This window comes from Malania oleifera, chromosome 1 (assembly GCF_029873635.1).
Source record: "Malania oleifera isolate guangnan ecotype guangnan chromosome 1, ASM2987363v1, whole genome shotgun sequence".
Lineage (NCBI taxonomy): Eukaryota > Viridiplantae > Streptophyta > Magnoliopsida > Santalales > Ximeniaceae > Malania > Malania oleifera.
The window spans coordinates 84,004,863-84,020,107 of NC_080417.1; the positions used below are offsets into that span (position 1 = coordinate 84,004,863).

At 33.7% G+C, this 15,245-nt stretch overlaps 1 protein-coding gene across 2 annotated transcripts in view; it reads right to left on the minus strand.

The window, feature by feature from the left end:
- Positions 1 to 8,454, minus strand: part of LOC131158503 (actin-related protein 4) — a 53,358-nt gene extending 44,904 nt beyond the window's left edge. The window contains exons 1-4 of one of the 2 annotated variants that reach the window (XR_009137490.1): positions 8,247 to 8,437; positions 7,810 to 7,901; positions 4,240 to 4,416; positions 4,069 to 4,142 (exon numbers count right to left, since the gene is read on the minus strand). Coding sequence is in view for 1 of the 2 variants with exons in the window: in XM_058113374.1 (XP_057969357.1) it covers positions 4,069 to 4,142; positions 4,240 to 4,416; positions 7,810 to 7,901; positions 8,247 to 8,259 (356 nt within the window). In the remaining variant the exon portion in view is untranslated. Of the gene's footprint in view, positions 1 to 4,068; positions 4,143 to 4,239; positions 4,417 to 7,809; positions 7,902 to 8,246 lie in introns of both variants that reach the window. The other variant, XM_058113374.1, reaches the window with a different exon arrangement.
- Between the last annotated feature and the right edge of the window lie 6,791 nt (positions 8,455 to 15,245).

A 15,245-nucleotide genomic window follows, 5' to 3' on the forward strand; every position in this document is an offset into this window, starting at 1 on the left:
CTTAAAAACTTCTCAAAAAAGTGATTTTGGAAAAACACTTTTTGCAATAAGTGTTTGTTGTAGTACAAGCTAAACGCCACTTTTTTTTTTGAAAATGTGCTTATTTTAAGTGATAAGTGCTATAAGTACTTTTTTTACGCACTCCAAAAATCGGGGGCTTAGCCTTCTAATTTGGAAAATGCCATAGGTAGATATATCTGTTTGAGGAAGGAGAATAAAGGAAAAATCAATGCAGTGCGAGTTCCCCAAAGAATCCAGAAAAGTGGGCAGTAGCCTTCTTTGAAGATTTGCTGGAACTCTTTCTGCCCACGAACGAACCAAGCAAAATTAACCCTGGCAGCTGGAGATGCACCAACTGTGGCTCAATGAATGTTAGGTCAGAGGTAAGTGCAGAAAGAAGCAGCATTTTCCAGAGAATTATGCCAAATATCTCCTTTGCCGACGTAACCAAGGAGTTTCAACGATTGGGAATGAATCAGGAATGCAAATCATTCAAAGCCTCAGGAATTGGGGAGGCTCATTCGTTACAGGAACTCCAAATTCATACAAGAAGGTGGCAGGAAAGCCTGACCCATTTTAGATAATAAGGGGGTCCTCCTTCCTCCTTTATCAGATAACTGGCCCAAGTCCAACACAATCAATAAGCTCCTTGACCCAATCTGCAACGCCTCATTATCTCCAAGAGAACACTAGCCACCTCTACCACCTTTGCAACCCCAGCCAAGACCCTAGCTGCTTTGAGAGTAGGAAGCCACATCTACAAATTAGAACTTGTGGCTTCTGAAGCAGATTCCCTCAATTGCATCACACCACCACATTGAGAGCAGATTTGTCAATGACAATATGACTCCAAGGCAAATCGCTACTTTTACATTCTTCAACATTATTTACTACTGCCACAATCTGACTCCATAATCATTGGTCTCACTGCAGACCTTCAACTATGGCACCAGTCCTGTGATGGAGATCCCTAGCCACCTCACTGAACTCATTTCAAAACTTCACCATCCAACATGTTTAGATTCAACCAAGACAAAAACCAAATACCTCCTCCATTTCCACCACAACCCTATCTCGAAAAACTTCCCCACCTTTGTTATATGAACCAATAACCAAAACCAAAAGTCACCCAATGAAATAGTACGAAATCCTCTTCCCAACCACCCAAGAATTGGCAACACCATTTCGCAGCATCTCAAGGAAACCTCATCCACCTGTTGCAATTCTGATTGTGTTCAAGCACAAACAACTACAGCTTCTTTCCCACTTCATCCAAACTCAGATCGAAGGTCTTTCCTTCAATCTGAATCAATCACTTGTGTAAATCTACTAACATTTTCTAACAATTCCATGGCACAATGCTACATGAAAGAACGTAGAAGATTTTGCACAAGAGAAGAAGACCATACTCTATACCTACGAGAAGAAGATTTTCACAAAAGAAATTTAGCATTTAATGATTCATTAACAGCCATAAGCCTATTTCACCAGTCGATGATTGTGATTGGGATACTAATGGGAGTCCAGTTTTTTTTAGAGATACTATTTCACCAATCAAGCCGCAGGTATCTAACAATTCATACCTAAAGATTTTCCCACTGAAGCGTATAACTTGTACAAATCTTTCCATTTTTCAATTCAAGGTGTGCCAAAAAAGGGGACCAAGGGATGGCAATTGGTTACAATGAATTGCAATTGGGTTCAGCAGGGTACACTCGCTGTGGCAGAAGTAAGCTGCATGTCGGTGGCAGTAAATGCAAACGGCAGCAGCAGGCTGTCCTGCTCTGGTACCACCTGATTTAGCACTAAATATCCTGAGACCCAAGGGATACAACCCTAAATTTATAATCAATTCAATTCCCAAAAAATGATCACTCAATTACAAGAGAATATTTAAATAGGGCAACTTTCTTGAGAATAAACAATACTGCTTCTGCTAGGAAAATATTCCAACCCTAACACGCTTTCGTGAAATAAAATTAAAAGAAAAAATATCAATAAAACAAAAGAAAGTGTAGCCAATGAGTGCATGCTTCTCAACCCAGGTCAGGCTTGAGCAATGCCTATAAACCACAATGCATCATAGAGCCTCCATTTTTTCAAATTGCATTTCAAGGAAAATGTGGCTGGCCATCATTCCGGTCAACCTTCACCATCTCCATGTAGCAAGAATCCACTTTAAAATATCCCCTCCAGACAATCCATATTTCATATTCCCCACTTAGATCAATCATATTCTTTTACAGCCGGTTCTATCTTAAACCCATAATTCACCTAAAACACCAATCATCCTACACTTCAACTAAGAGCCACCTAAAAACTTCCCACTCCATACTCTGTATAACACCTACCTACGGCTATAGGCAAGCCTTTTCTTCAAGTGTTGTCCTACATAAAATTTCTTCAAATGTCGAATAATATGTGGTGGTTTGTGTGTATGTGTGTGCGTGGGGGGTGGGGGCCGGGGGGGAATTGTAACCTTATAACAAATGTAAGCATTTACTGAGAAACATTATTTTTAGACATATCACTATGCCAGATGAAACCAAGAAAACTGAAATTCTAGAATGCAATAATGCTTCTGAAGCCATCCAATTAATCTCAGCCATCCAAAAATGAAACCCCCACCCAAGGTATATGCTACAACAAAAGACAGGAAAAGTTCTAAGAGGAGCAAAAATTAAGGAGAAAACTGCAGAATTTTCTACTCTTTTTTTTTATGGGTAAGCAAAAAGCTTGCAGCAAGAAGAAAGCTGCAATATCCCAACATGATCCATTGCTCAAGGAAACAATGTAAAGTAAAATTTATAAAAACTCCTTGCCTCAATAAAAATTCAAGCTTCCTGCTCCCCAGTATCCCACCATTTAGGCCAAAATTGCTGCCAAATCTTTTACAGAAATTATAATTTTTTAAAAAAAATATTAACAAAAATTATTTTGGTTCTTTCATATTCTGAGGGTTTCTTATGCCCCTTTTTATACTTTCTCATGTATTAATAAAATTTCTTCTTCTGCCTCAATAGAAATTTTATACTTTTTATACTATCGATCACAATAGGTGTACATCACGGTTCTACTTTGAGTCCTTATCTTTTTACTTTACTGATTGATGAACTTACTAGGAATATCCAAAATGAGATCTCTTGGTGTATGTTGTTTGCAGATGATATTGTGTTGATTGATGGTAGTAGGAGCAAAAGGAATCTAAGTTAGAACTTTGCAGTTTGGAGAACTGCATCAGAGTCTAAAAATTTAAGAATAAGTAGGAATAAAACAGAATATATGAAATGTAATTTTAGTAATGTAAGTAGTAGTAGAGAGAAGATTAAACTTGATAATCAATATATCAATAGATCTAATAATTTTCAATATCTTGGATCTATATGCAAGCGAAAGGGAAAATTGAAAAAATGTAATCCATAGAATTAAAACAGGCTTGGTAAATGGAGAAGTGCATTAGACGTGTTATGTGATCGTAGAATATCCTTAAATTTAAAAGGAAAATTTTATAAGACAGATATAAGGCCGGTTATACTTTATGGTTCAGAATGTTGGGCAACTAAGAAACAACGTGTACAAAAAGTAAAATTTGGTGAAATGCGAATGTTAAGGTGGATGAGTAGTATAATATAAAATGATAAATTAAGAAATGAGCATATATATGCAATAATTTAGGCATAGCACTATTCAAAGACAAGATAAGGGAGGGGCAGCTTAAATGGTTTGGACATTTAAAATGCAGGCATAGCAGAGCATCGGGGAGGAGGAGTGAGTCAGTTATTGTTTCTGACATAAAGAGGGGTAGGGGTAGGCTTAAAATAACTTGGAATGAGGATTTAATAGCCCTTAATCTAATAGAGGAAAATGCTCTTGATCGGGTGAATTAGCGGACAAGGATTCATGCAGTCGACCCCACCTAATGGGAGTTAAGTCTTGTTGTGTTGTTGTTGTTGTTGTTTCTATTTAAAAAAAAAAAAAAAGGGGGCATAGTTTTTTTCCTTTGGGGTTCAAGGTGGGAACCAAATCAGAAGTACAAAAAGGATATAAATTCAGTAACTGCTAAATTACCTGAAAGCATGGTCCCATATGCTGTCAACAATATCCCAATCAGCAATAACTCCATCCTTTATAGGTGACACCACCTAATGAAAAAATAGAATAATGATCAAAACCCCAAACATGCAACAACAGATATATCCCAACATGCCAACAATAACATAAGATGATGGACAAACTCACCTCCATATGATCCCGCCGAAAACCTAGGGCTTGAGATCCTACATATAATTTTCGTTTTCCCTTTGCTTTGTCTGAATCAAAAGTCTTGACAATGTTCTTAGAGTCTGGAGTAGGTCCAGAATTATTTTCAGGATTTGCAGGGTCATCAACTTCCATTTGATCAATAGACCCAAGCACCTTAACATCACAGTTAAACACCAAAATTACAACCAAAAAAAAAAAAAAACACTACGCATGCTGAATTTCACAATAAAAATAAAAATACAGAGTAACTTGATATCTACAAGATATGACCTACGCTTGTTGTACTTGAACACCAAATGAAGTGGACCAACAAAAAGTTGGTGAATCACAAATTCAAATGCAATAAACTGAAACAAGGGGGAAAGATTCTATTTTTATGCTATACAACTGCAGAGAATATGCAGATACTGCAGAAAATCAATCTGGTTTTAAGCAGCCAAAACAGCCACAGGAATAATAAGTGGCTGCTTATTCTAGAAGAATAATTAAGACACAGTGCACTACACTTGTAGTGAAGTGGCAGACTGCATGCATCAATTAGGGTTATTTGTTTATAATAGACTCTACACAGAGGCAATTTAAAGAGTAGTTGATGTTTTGTGCCTCAGGGCGGCATCCTCTTGATGCCCTGCTAATAAAAGTTTGTATTTACTGATAATAAAAATAATAAATAAATAAATAAATCAGAGGCAAACTTCTTGGTTCAAAATGCCAGGAACTGACCTTGTGTGGAAGAGACTTTTAATGGATATGAATTATATCTGACCAAAGAAGACATCTCTCACAAGTGCTAAATGATTCAGTAGGGACCCCAATCAAAGGATTTTTTGGGCATTTTCAACCACCCCCCCCCCCCCCCCCCCGAAAAAAATGAAAAGAAACAAAAAACTATTTTAGACACACCTCTCAAATTCTATTTTCTCATAATTCACAGTTCCTCTTCTGAAAAAATTGGGATTTTTTTTCGGAGATTGGATGCAGTTATTAATTCATGATCTGACATGTACAGAATGAAAACTTCATTCTCAATTCGACAAGAATTTTATGAAAGCATTTCCATCTGCTACAATGCTCAATACCACAGAAGAAAGCCATCATCTTCAATTTTCCTCCTACCATCACTACTAAGAGGCAATTTTGACAAAAATACCAATGCAAGATCCATTTGTTTTCTTTCATATGGCAATATTTTCAATTTGACCTGCCAGGGCAATATGACTAATGCAGTGATTTGAGGTTGGTGAAGTGAGAGCTGCATCGGTAAGATGATTGGCTTTCTATGATAATCAGATTTTTTTGTATTGGAGATGCATCTGCCACTGCAGAGAGTCCAGAGAGAAGTCCAGTTAGAGAAGATGATGGCCCAATACCAGAGAAGGTTATCAGGTAAGTCAATGAAGAAGAAAAAACCAATGCCAGGGAAGGTGATCAAGAAAGTCAATGAAAAAGAAAAAGAAGAAATGAAAATAAAAGACCGAAATATTCATCCTCTCTCTTTCTCTTTGTCTCTCTCTCTCTCTCTCGGGAGGTGATCAAGATTGTCAATGAAAAAGAAAAAGAAGAAATGAAAATAGAAGACCGAAATATTCATCCTCTCTCTTTCTCTCTCTCTCTCTCTCTCTCTCTCTCGGGAGGTGATCAAGATTGTCAATGAAAAAGAAAAAGAAGAAATGAAAATAGAAGACCGAAATATTCATCCTCTCTCTCTCTCTCTCTCTCTCGCGTCTATGACAAGAAACCTAACATGCCTCAATTCCATGCAAATCCAGTACAATTTTGAAACCGCAACTAATTCCAATTCTTACTAGGAGTCAGAATGCCTTCCTGTGAAACTGGTATCAATAAATATAGCCTGTTTCCACACATGAATTTGCATCTCATTTCCAACCCTAAATCTCTATCTTTTATTTAATCATTTTTTTTTTTTTTTTTCAAGTTTTATCAAGTTTATGTTGCAAATATAAATTTAAATTTTTTTAATCATACTAGTTGGCTTGCATTTTGCATTGGATTTTTTGGAAAAAAAAAAATTGAAAATTTGTTCTTGGTTTGTATCAATTTCTGTTTACCGAAATAAATAATTAAACAATTTTATACAGAGAAATAAATGATTAATTGTTGACATTTTTAAATAACTGTGTTCCAAATAGCTCTGGGTGAAAATGGAAAATTTACAAATATTCAGATGTATAAGGAATCCAGTCAATAAATGATTGTAATTCTTTCAGCATTCAGACTTTGATAAAATGCTTTTACTGGTTCACAAAATTCAAAACTAAATTCAATATTGAGAACTTAAAATCTTCCCTAATAAAGCACTGCATATCTATTAGCTTCACTCTCTCTCGCCTCACCCACCACACAGATGTGCAGATGCAAAAGTGTGTGCACACACACTCACACGTGCATAAATCTACATCACATGTAACACAATGGTACAATCCACAAGCAAGACTTCTTCACTGTCCAGTGTCTACAGGTGTTTGACAAGTCAACCTCCAAAACCATGATATAGACACCCAGCCATATTAAAATATGCGAGCAAATTACCAATTCAAATTTACAATATATTATAAAAATGTCGGTGAGTCCCACATGAATTAAAAGAGGAGATGTGTATACTAGTACATCTAGATGGATATGTCCACCAAAAGGAATACCTTTGGGGTTGGACCTCAACTCACATATACCTAGTCAAGTACAAGACATTTTCTGGTTTTTCTTCCATTATACAGGATGATTCCTCAGTTTTCAACTTTGGCCCACTCAAAAATCTAATAGAGATTCCAAGAATAAGAAGAAAAGAATCTTTGGCTGCTCGGACATGCACATTGCATCCTTCCACAGTGAAAATTTTTTCACAGCAAGCCAATTGTGCATCATTTCTTCAGTAAAAGAGTTTGCATGAACCCATTGAGGTGAAAGCAACAAGACCCCTTGTTTTAAAGCGTCCTCCTAAAAAGCATGCATCTTAAACTCACCAACCTCCAACCCTGAAAAAGCAAGGTGCAAAAAGAGGAACTGGAAAAAAATCCCCATTAGATTAGAAGCCCAAGCATACCATTGAATGCAGATCACCGCCTCCATGACTTGAAGAATAAATTTCTTACGATTACCAACTGATAAAGTCATTCCCAAAAGCAAATTGAAACTCCTAGTTATGGTTAAAACTTACAATCCTTTCATACATATATATATTCCATAATTTTCAAATGCAACACACAAGTGTGCATCCACAAAAAATTCACTGTTCCAAGGACAGACTGTATGACATTTCAGAAATTAAAGACTAGCTTTTTTTTTCCCTGCATCGGTACAAAATTGTAGCTAAAATGCATTAGTATTTATAAGTAACCATCAATATAAAAGATTGAGGCCAGGAGAATTGATGTCACAAAAGGATTAACACGAGTCCATAAACCTGTGCAGAGATATAATGGAGGAAAAATAGTATCTACAATATGCAGAATTCAATTCCATAAAAGAAACCAGGCAAAGGAGCACATAGCAACTCTTGAATAGAAATGGCTTAAAGAAGCAACCAACCGATGGGAAGACGGCCTTAGGAGCATCTTCGCCTGCATAACCAGCCTTGCAGGTGTGCGAGCCCAGGTCAATAACTATTGCAGACACTTCATCTGCAAGACAAAAAGAAGACCAGAACAAAACAAAATTAACTAGAAAGAGATCGTTAGATTGAGCTCAGGGAAGCATAGAAGCTCCGGGTAACATAAATTGTTAAAATATGTTACATTAAAATTCTTTATTTTTCAATAATTCATGGAATACTATCGTGAATTTATGCAATGAAAGTCCAAGCCCGCAAAAAATCATGACTTGTCGCACGCTACATTTGAACATGCAGATGCAACTTCATAGAAAGCAAATAGACTCAAAAGTACGGGAAACGGTATAATAGAGTGTCGTCACAACAACAACAAACTAAATATAAATACAATAGATGATTGCGCAGGGATACTCACCACCGCCATACATGATTGCAGGTTCGAGAACAGCCTTCTTCTTCAGCTACGTCTCCATCCCCGGGGTTTAGGGTTTAGAATTTTGTTGGGTCGGGAGTAACGTCGACAACGGGCGACGGGTAGGCTTCGTTATGGCTGATATTTGGAGAGACGACAGCCCGACCCGATACTATTGAAATTTCCGGTTTTGATACGGGCTCAAATCCTTGCACCAATTTGACTCGCTAGTTGCCACTAAAAGCTCGTGCGCGGCACTGGAGTTTTGACTATTTTATTTGTTTAAATTGTAAATATAATTTATTTTAAATATGATTAACTAATATTTAAATAAATAATTAAAAAAATATTAACCCTATCAAAAACTTTATAAGCATTATATTTAAATCTAACTTATGTGATACTCTTTTGATCCCATATAATTATGGACGGATCTATATTTAATTAAGTGCCCACACAATTTACAAAAAAATCCATTTAATATATAAAATAAAGTTACTTTAACTATTGTTTTTAGAGTTACACCCACTCAATTTAAGATATACGTATAAATATATAAGATTTCTTGGGTCAATTCAGTTTGAGTTTGACAATAGTCGTTTTTTCACCCAATAAAATAGACACAAAACTAAACATATAAAAAGTTTGTCAAAAAACACAACAAGACGAGAGGCAACATAGAGCAGTCGATTGGCTACTTTTAGGCATTCGATCAGCCTCTTTCCCTCCTTTTTATTGTTTGGCGCTACCAACAAGCGGTCAATCATATCATGCATGCAATTAACTAGTTCAGTGAAATTCTGAATTTGTTTATTGTTTGTTTGTAATTGGTTGAGAGATCTAGGCATGTCACGTGTCCTAAAGTTGTTAAATGTTAGACAACAACATTGGCAGTAGGTGGTTATTAGTTTGAATTCAAATTTTCAAAATTTAGATTCAAAAAGCCCTTGCCCTCCATCCCATTAGAGGTCTATAAATATGTTTCTTTAAAGAAATATAAGGTCACATCTAAGTGGAGGTAAGTAGGAAAAGATTTATAGTGTCTTCGTGCGCTTTCTTAGGGATAAATAAGGGATTTATTGAAATTTTGAAGGGGGAAACTCATTTCTCTTGTTCTTCATTATTGGTGTATTTGGGGAATGAATCAAAATAAGGGTATCCTCCATTAAATCATAGAAGTGCATGTTTCAATAAGGTTATGTCTAACCCTTTATTCTATTATTTTTCAAAGATTTATGTAAGTTTTGTATGAAAAAGTATGTTGGTATGTTTTGAAATGTACAAAAAGTTTGATCTTACATGATTCCTCCAATTACTTACATAAATCATGCTTGCTAGGAATGCTAGAACATGTTTTTTACTTTGATTGCAAGAAAAAAAAATTCAAAATTGTATATTTTATCAAATTTTAAATTCAGACAGTCAATCAGCTTACAAGCGCAATCAATTGTCCTTTCAATAGTTTCAAAAAACAATCATTAGGCTACTAAATGGTCGACTGCCCCTTCAGATGGTTGACCGCAAGATCTCAAGAGTATATATTTTTGCATTTTTCATGATTTTTTTTCGATATTTAAGTATTTTTGAGTCTATACACTCATTAAGTGTATTTGATCAAGCTTGGATGCTATTTCACTAAGGGTTTCGTGATTTTTCCATAAAAAAATTTAAAAATAAAAAATAAAAAAACCAAGTTTTCATGAAAAAAATGAATTCATATGAATTTTTAAAAAAGTTTTAAAGTTTTGCAAGATTTTAAACAAAACTTTATGATCATACATCCATGATGTGGCTTTTAAATATTTTTCAAAACTTTTCAAACCAAATTTTAAGGCGGATTTGTGGTTCTCCCACAAAAAATTCATACTTTTCAAGTTTAAACAAGAAACATTTTTCAAAGCACACCCATGTAGTGGCTTGGGGATGGAAAATTGAGATTTTCTAAAAGCTTAATTTGATTTTAATCTTTATTTTACATAGTTTTCTAATAAAGAACAAATGTTTTTTCATGTTTTCAAGTGTTTTTCTAAAATCATTAAAAAAAAACAACAACAAACAAACATCTTGGTAAAGTACATGTGACTTAACTCCTCTAATGGATGATATATATAACTCATCTACTCTATAGATTCAACCACAACTTTAAAACTAAGTCTTTCCTCCTTCCTTTTTTCTCTTTTTTCCTTGTCTATATACGCTATTTGAGGATCTTGATAAGGTACAAAGTAGTAGAGTTTTTATAGGACAAATGGCCTAAAGTTTGGTTTTCAAAAATTAAATAAACAATAAATCTGCAAGAGGCGATCAACCGCCCTATGTAGGTAGTCAACCGAAAGATTCTGCAAATTATTTTCACTAATTTTTACTTTTTTTCTCAAAATTTAAATTTCAAAATGAGACACACACACATACTTACATAAGGTAGGTGTGACAATCATTATTAGAATGCGCGTTTCAGGGTGTTAGATCTTTTAAATTTCATTTTAAGAAGATTTAAAAATCTATCTTCCCTAATAAAAAAAGTGCTCTCAAATTGGATCTCTTGCAAAAAAATATTTTGCTTTATTTTTTCTTTTTAAAAGCTAAAATGAAGTGGCATTCCATTTATAAACAAAAAGAATAAATAAAGGAACCAATGGATTGAAGTTGGTGCACCCTAAATTGTTATTTTTGTTATATTGATTTTCATATTTTTATGGTTGTACTCCTTATCAATAATAATAACTTATAATTGAGGATTTTAGAGCTTCCTCAAGGTGTCCGCATGACATTGTTTTATTTTTGTTATTTGTTATTATAGTTAAATTCTCTAATGTAACACTACTTTATTTTTTACTATTTTTTTTTTGTTTGTATGTATGTTTACTCTCCAGCAACTTTTTGCTTATTCACCTCTCAAAAATGACATTTATTTCACCATACTTACTAACACCAAATCACCAAATATTTAAAACCAAGAAAGCATCACATCAAATTTGAGATACATATTTATAAGATAGTCAGCAATGCTAGTAGCAAAATTACTAAAATTATATTATCATCACATTGTCAGCTAATAGCGTATACAAAATTAAATTAATTTATTTAAGATATTTTTAAACAAAATATGCAATTAATCTATGTATCTACACATGCATTTATTGAATGTTTCTCTTTTAAAAGAACCTACCAAATAACTCCAACATGTATGAAAAATGTTTGCAATAAATACATATTTTGAATTATAAGGAGCATTATAATAAATATATTATTTATTATTTATTTATTACTCAAAAAAGTATTGATTGATTCTCTTAATTTAATTTAATTTTTTAAATTTAAAATTACAATAAATTAAGATTGGGTTTGGAGGCCATAAAGAGGCCTTCATTTTTTTTTGGATTACATAGGAACTCTAACCACCAACAAACCCTTCGGACCTGTCGGTGCGGCACCAAACTTACGGATCAGCGTCCTCTCCCTAGGTCTCGCTGATCAGGTAAAATCCGGAATGCGGACACGGCTTCCATGCATCAGTTGGACGTTCGGCCAACCCGACCCCCGGGACACATCTCTATTACCATCCGCAGTCCCCGCTAGCTCATAGAAAACTCTTACCATCCACGGTCCCCACTGGCTCATAAAGCGAACTCTCACCATCCACGGTCTCCACTGGCTTACAGAGTAAATTCTCACCATCCACAGGTATTGCTGGCTCTGTGAGTGTATCTACATGGAATTGAACCCCCGATGCTCCTTCTTATGTGCTGATGTCTTTCCACCGTACCATGCCCGTGAGGGCAAGAGACCTTCATTTTACTTCATATATAACTAGTAAATAATTTGTCACATGTGTCGCATATGATTGCATGTAAATATCGTGTAAAATAATTTTATAATTTTTAGTAAATTATATATTTAAAATAAATGAATAATATATTGTCATAATTTTGTTTATAAATATTAAATCATGATATTAAAAGTTATTTATGAAAATTAATATTTTATTTCAAATTATAAAATATAAATGTCTGCATGGATACTAATGCTATATAAATATATGGACTTAAAAAGTCTTAAAAATATAAAAAATTAATTAGCAAAATTTTTTAATTGTTTTCTATTTTATAAAAATCTCAATATATGATTTCTTTCTATGAAAATACTAGTAAGTTTATTGCAATTTTTAAATTATTATTTACTACCTAAAATATTAATTATTGTTACTTTTTGTTTATTTCACAATTAGTTAATTAGTTTTTAAATAAAATTTATTATTTATTATTTAAAGGGGAGTTATAGGTTTACAGTTCCATTTCTAAGTTTCATCTTTTAGAATTTACATTATATAATTATCTAAATGATGTTGGACTCTTCAAATTAATTTTAGAAGATATCGGAGGAATTTACCTATTTAATTTTGGGATGTACAATTTTTACATGCAAATTTATCTAATGTTATGAAATTTAGTTTTTTTTTTTTTTCTAGAAAAACCTGTCTTTCTTCGAAAAGATAATAATAGTCTTTGTCTACAAAATTATTTACACTATTTGAACTTTTAAGTTCAAATGTTAGGTTTTAGGCACTTTAAATGCAGTTTATCTAATTTTGAATGAATTAAATCACCTTTTATACATACTATAGAAATTTAATCCTTTTTAAGAATATTTGATTTTACTTTCAAAAGATAAGAATATTTTTATTTTTTCACTATCCATACTTCTATATATGGTATAGAAATTTATTTCTTTTAGAAGTTTTGGTCTTCCAACAGAAGTTAAGGATATTTTTGTCCATAAAATGATTTACACTATTCATACTATTGTATAGTATAGATTCTAGTCAACTTTTTATTTTAAGATTTTTTATGTTAGTCCTTTGCGTATGCTAGCAAGAAGGCGTGACAAAGGGGCGTTGAATGGGAATGTAATGTCAAAATCCATGCCTAAAAAATTGAGACAAAAATTAGAACAAGTACTTAATTTTGGCATTTGATAAAAAATGTACAATCTCGTTGTATTCTTACAACAAAGTAAGAGTATCCTTCGGTATCCTCAAAAGTAGATCTATTGACTCAAGAGCTCTTGGATTGTGTCTCCAAACAAAGTAATGATGAATCTTTTGATTGATCAATTTGATGGTCTACTGGAGATGGACTTGTTTGATCTTCAGTCTATTTTTAACAAGATTTACCAATTGGTAGGCGCAAGGAGTATGTTTCCCAATGAGCAATGTTGGATCTTCAGAACGATTAATTTGACGATTTGCGAAAGGTAGATTTATTTGATCTCTAATCTATTTGACCAAATTTGCCAATTCGAGGCTCAAGTAGCCTGTTCCTAAATGAAGCAATGGTGGATCTTTTGAATAATTAATTTGATGATTTGCAGATGATTGATGCATTTGATCTTTAATATATTTGACAAGATATGTTGATTTGAATGCTTGAGGTGTGTGTTCTTTTTTTTTTTTTTTTAATCAGTAAATGGTAATTTATATTGATCAAAATGGATATGAATATTATACATTGGGCATACCCAGGTAGAGAGAAGACAAGCTCCCAATCAAGATATAGATCAAAACCTTGAGGTGTGTGTTCTTGAATAGGGCAATGGTGGATCTCCCAAATGACGAAGTTGTGATTCACCTGAAGATGGATCCATATCCAGTCATTGTGAGCGTGAGCTCGATCATGACCAGTGGATCTCCTAAAGAAAAATTGATGACACAAGATTGATAAAAGAACTTGAGCTTTCTTCTGTCACTAAGATTGTCAAAGGAGAAAAGTTTGATTATTGATTTTTTGCTTATTCTTTTCTCCAAGCTAGGCCCTTTGGAAATGTCACATACAACAATAATAACAAAACCAAGCCTTAGTCCCACTAAGCGAGATCGGTTATATGAATCCTTTTTCGTCAATTTATGCAATCATGGACCATTTCTTTTTGATAAATTCAATGATATTAAATTCTTACTCACTATCTCCTCCCAAATTATTTTAGGTCTATCCCTACCCCTTCTACTGCTCCCCACAGTAACTAAGTCACTCTTCCTCACAGGTGCACTATGTGGCCTACATTGCAAGTTTCCATACCATCTGAGCCGTCCCTCCCTTATCTTATATTTTCTAGGAGTTATACCTAACTTATCACGAATATATTCATTCCTTAATTTATCTTTCAATGTTATATCATTCATTCATTTAAGTATTCTCATCTCAACAACTTTTACTTTTTGGATATTATGTTTCTTTGTCGCCTAACATTCCGATCATATAACATAGTTGGTCTTATAGTTGTCCTATAAAACTTGCCTTTCAATTTTAAAGGTATTCTATGATCACAGAGCACACTTGAAGCACTTCTCGATTTTACCCAACTTGCTTTAATTCTATGCATTACATCATCTTCAATTTCTCTTTCAGTTTGCACAATAGATCCAAGGTGTCGAAATCTACAAGTTCTATTTATTTCTTTATCATCAAGTTTAACTTTGTCTCCAATATTCCTCCTATCATTACTAAAATTATATTTTATATATTCGGTCTTATTTCTACTTATCCTAAAGTCTCTATATTCCAAAGTTTCTCTTCATAATTCTAACTCAGTCCCTAGTTTCCTCAATTAATACAATATCATCTGCAAACAACATACACCATGGAACCTTCTTTTGAATACTCTTAGTCAATTGGTCCATCACTAAAGCAAAAAGATAAGGACTCAAAGCAGATCCTTGATGTACACCTATGGTGATTGAAAATTCTCTAGTTTCTCCATTAATAGTCCTTACACTAGTCAGTACTCCATTGTACATATCCTTAAAGACATTGGTATACCTACTAAATACACTCTTTTTTTCTAAAACCCATCATAGAACTTTCTTAAGTATCCTATCGTACGCTTTCTTAAGGTCAATAAATATCATATCACATAAAGTATTTAAAAAGTGTTTATAAGAGAAACTAGAGTTATGTGAAATTGTAGAAGGTTTCATGTCGTGACATATGTCATATGTATATGAGA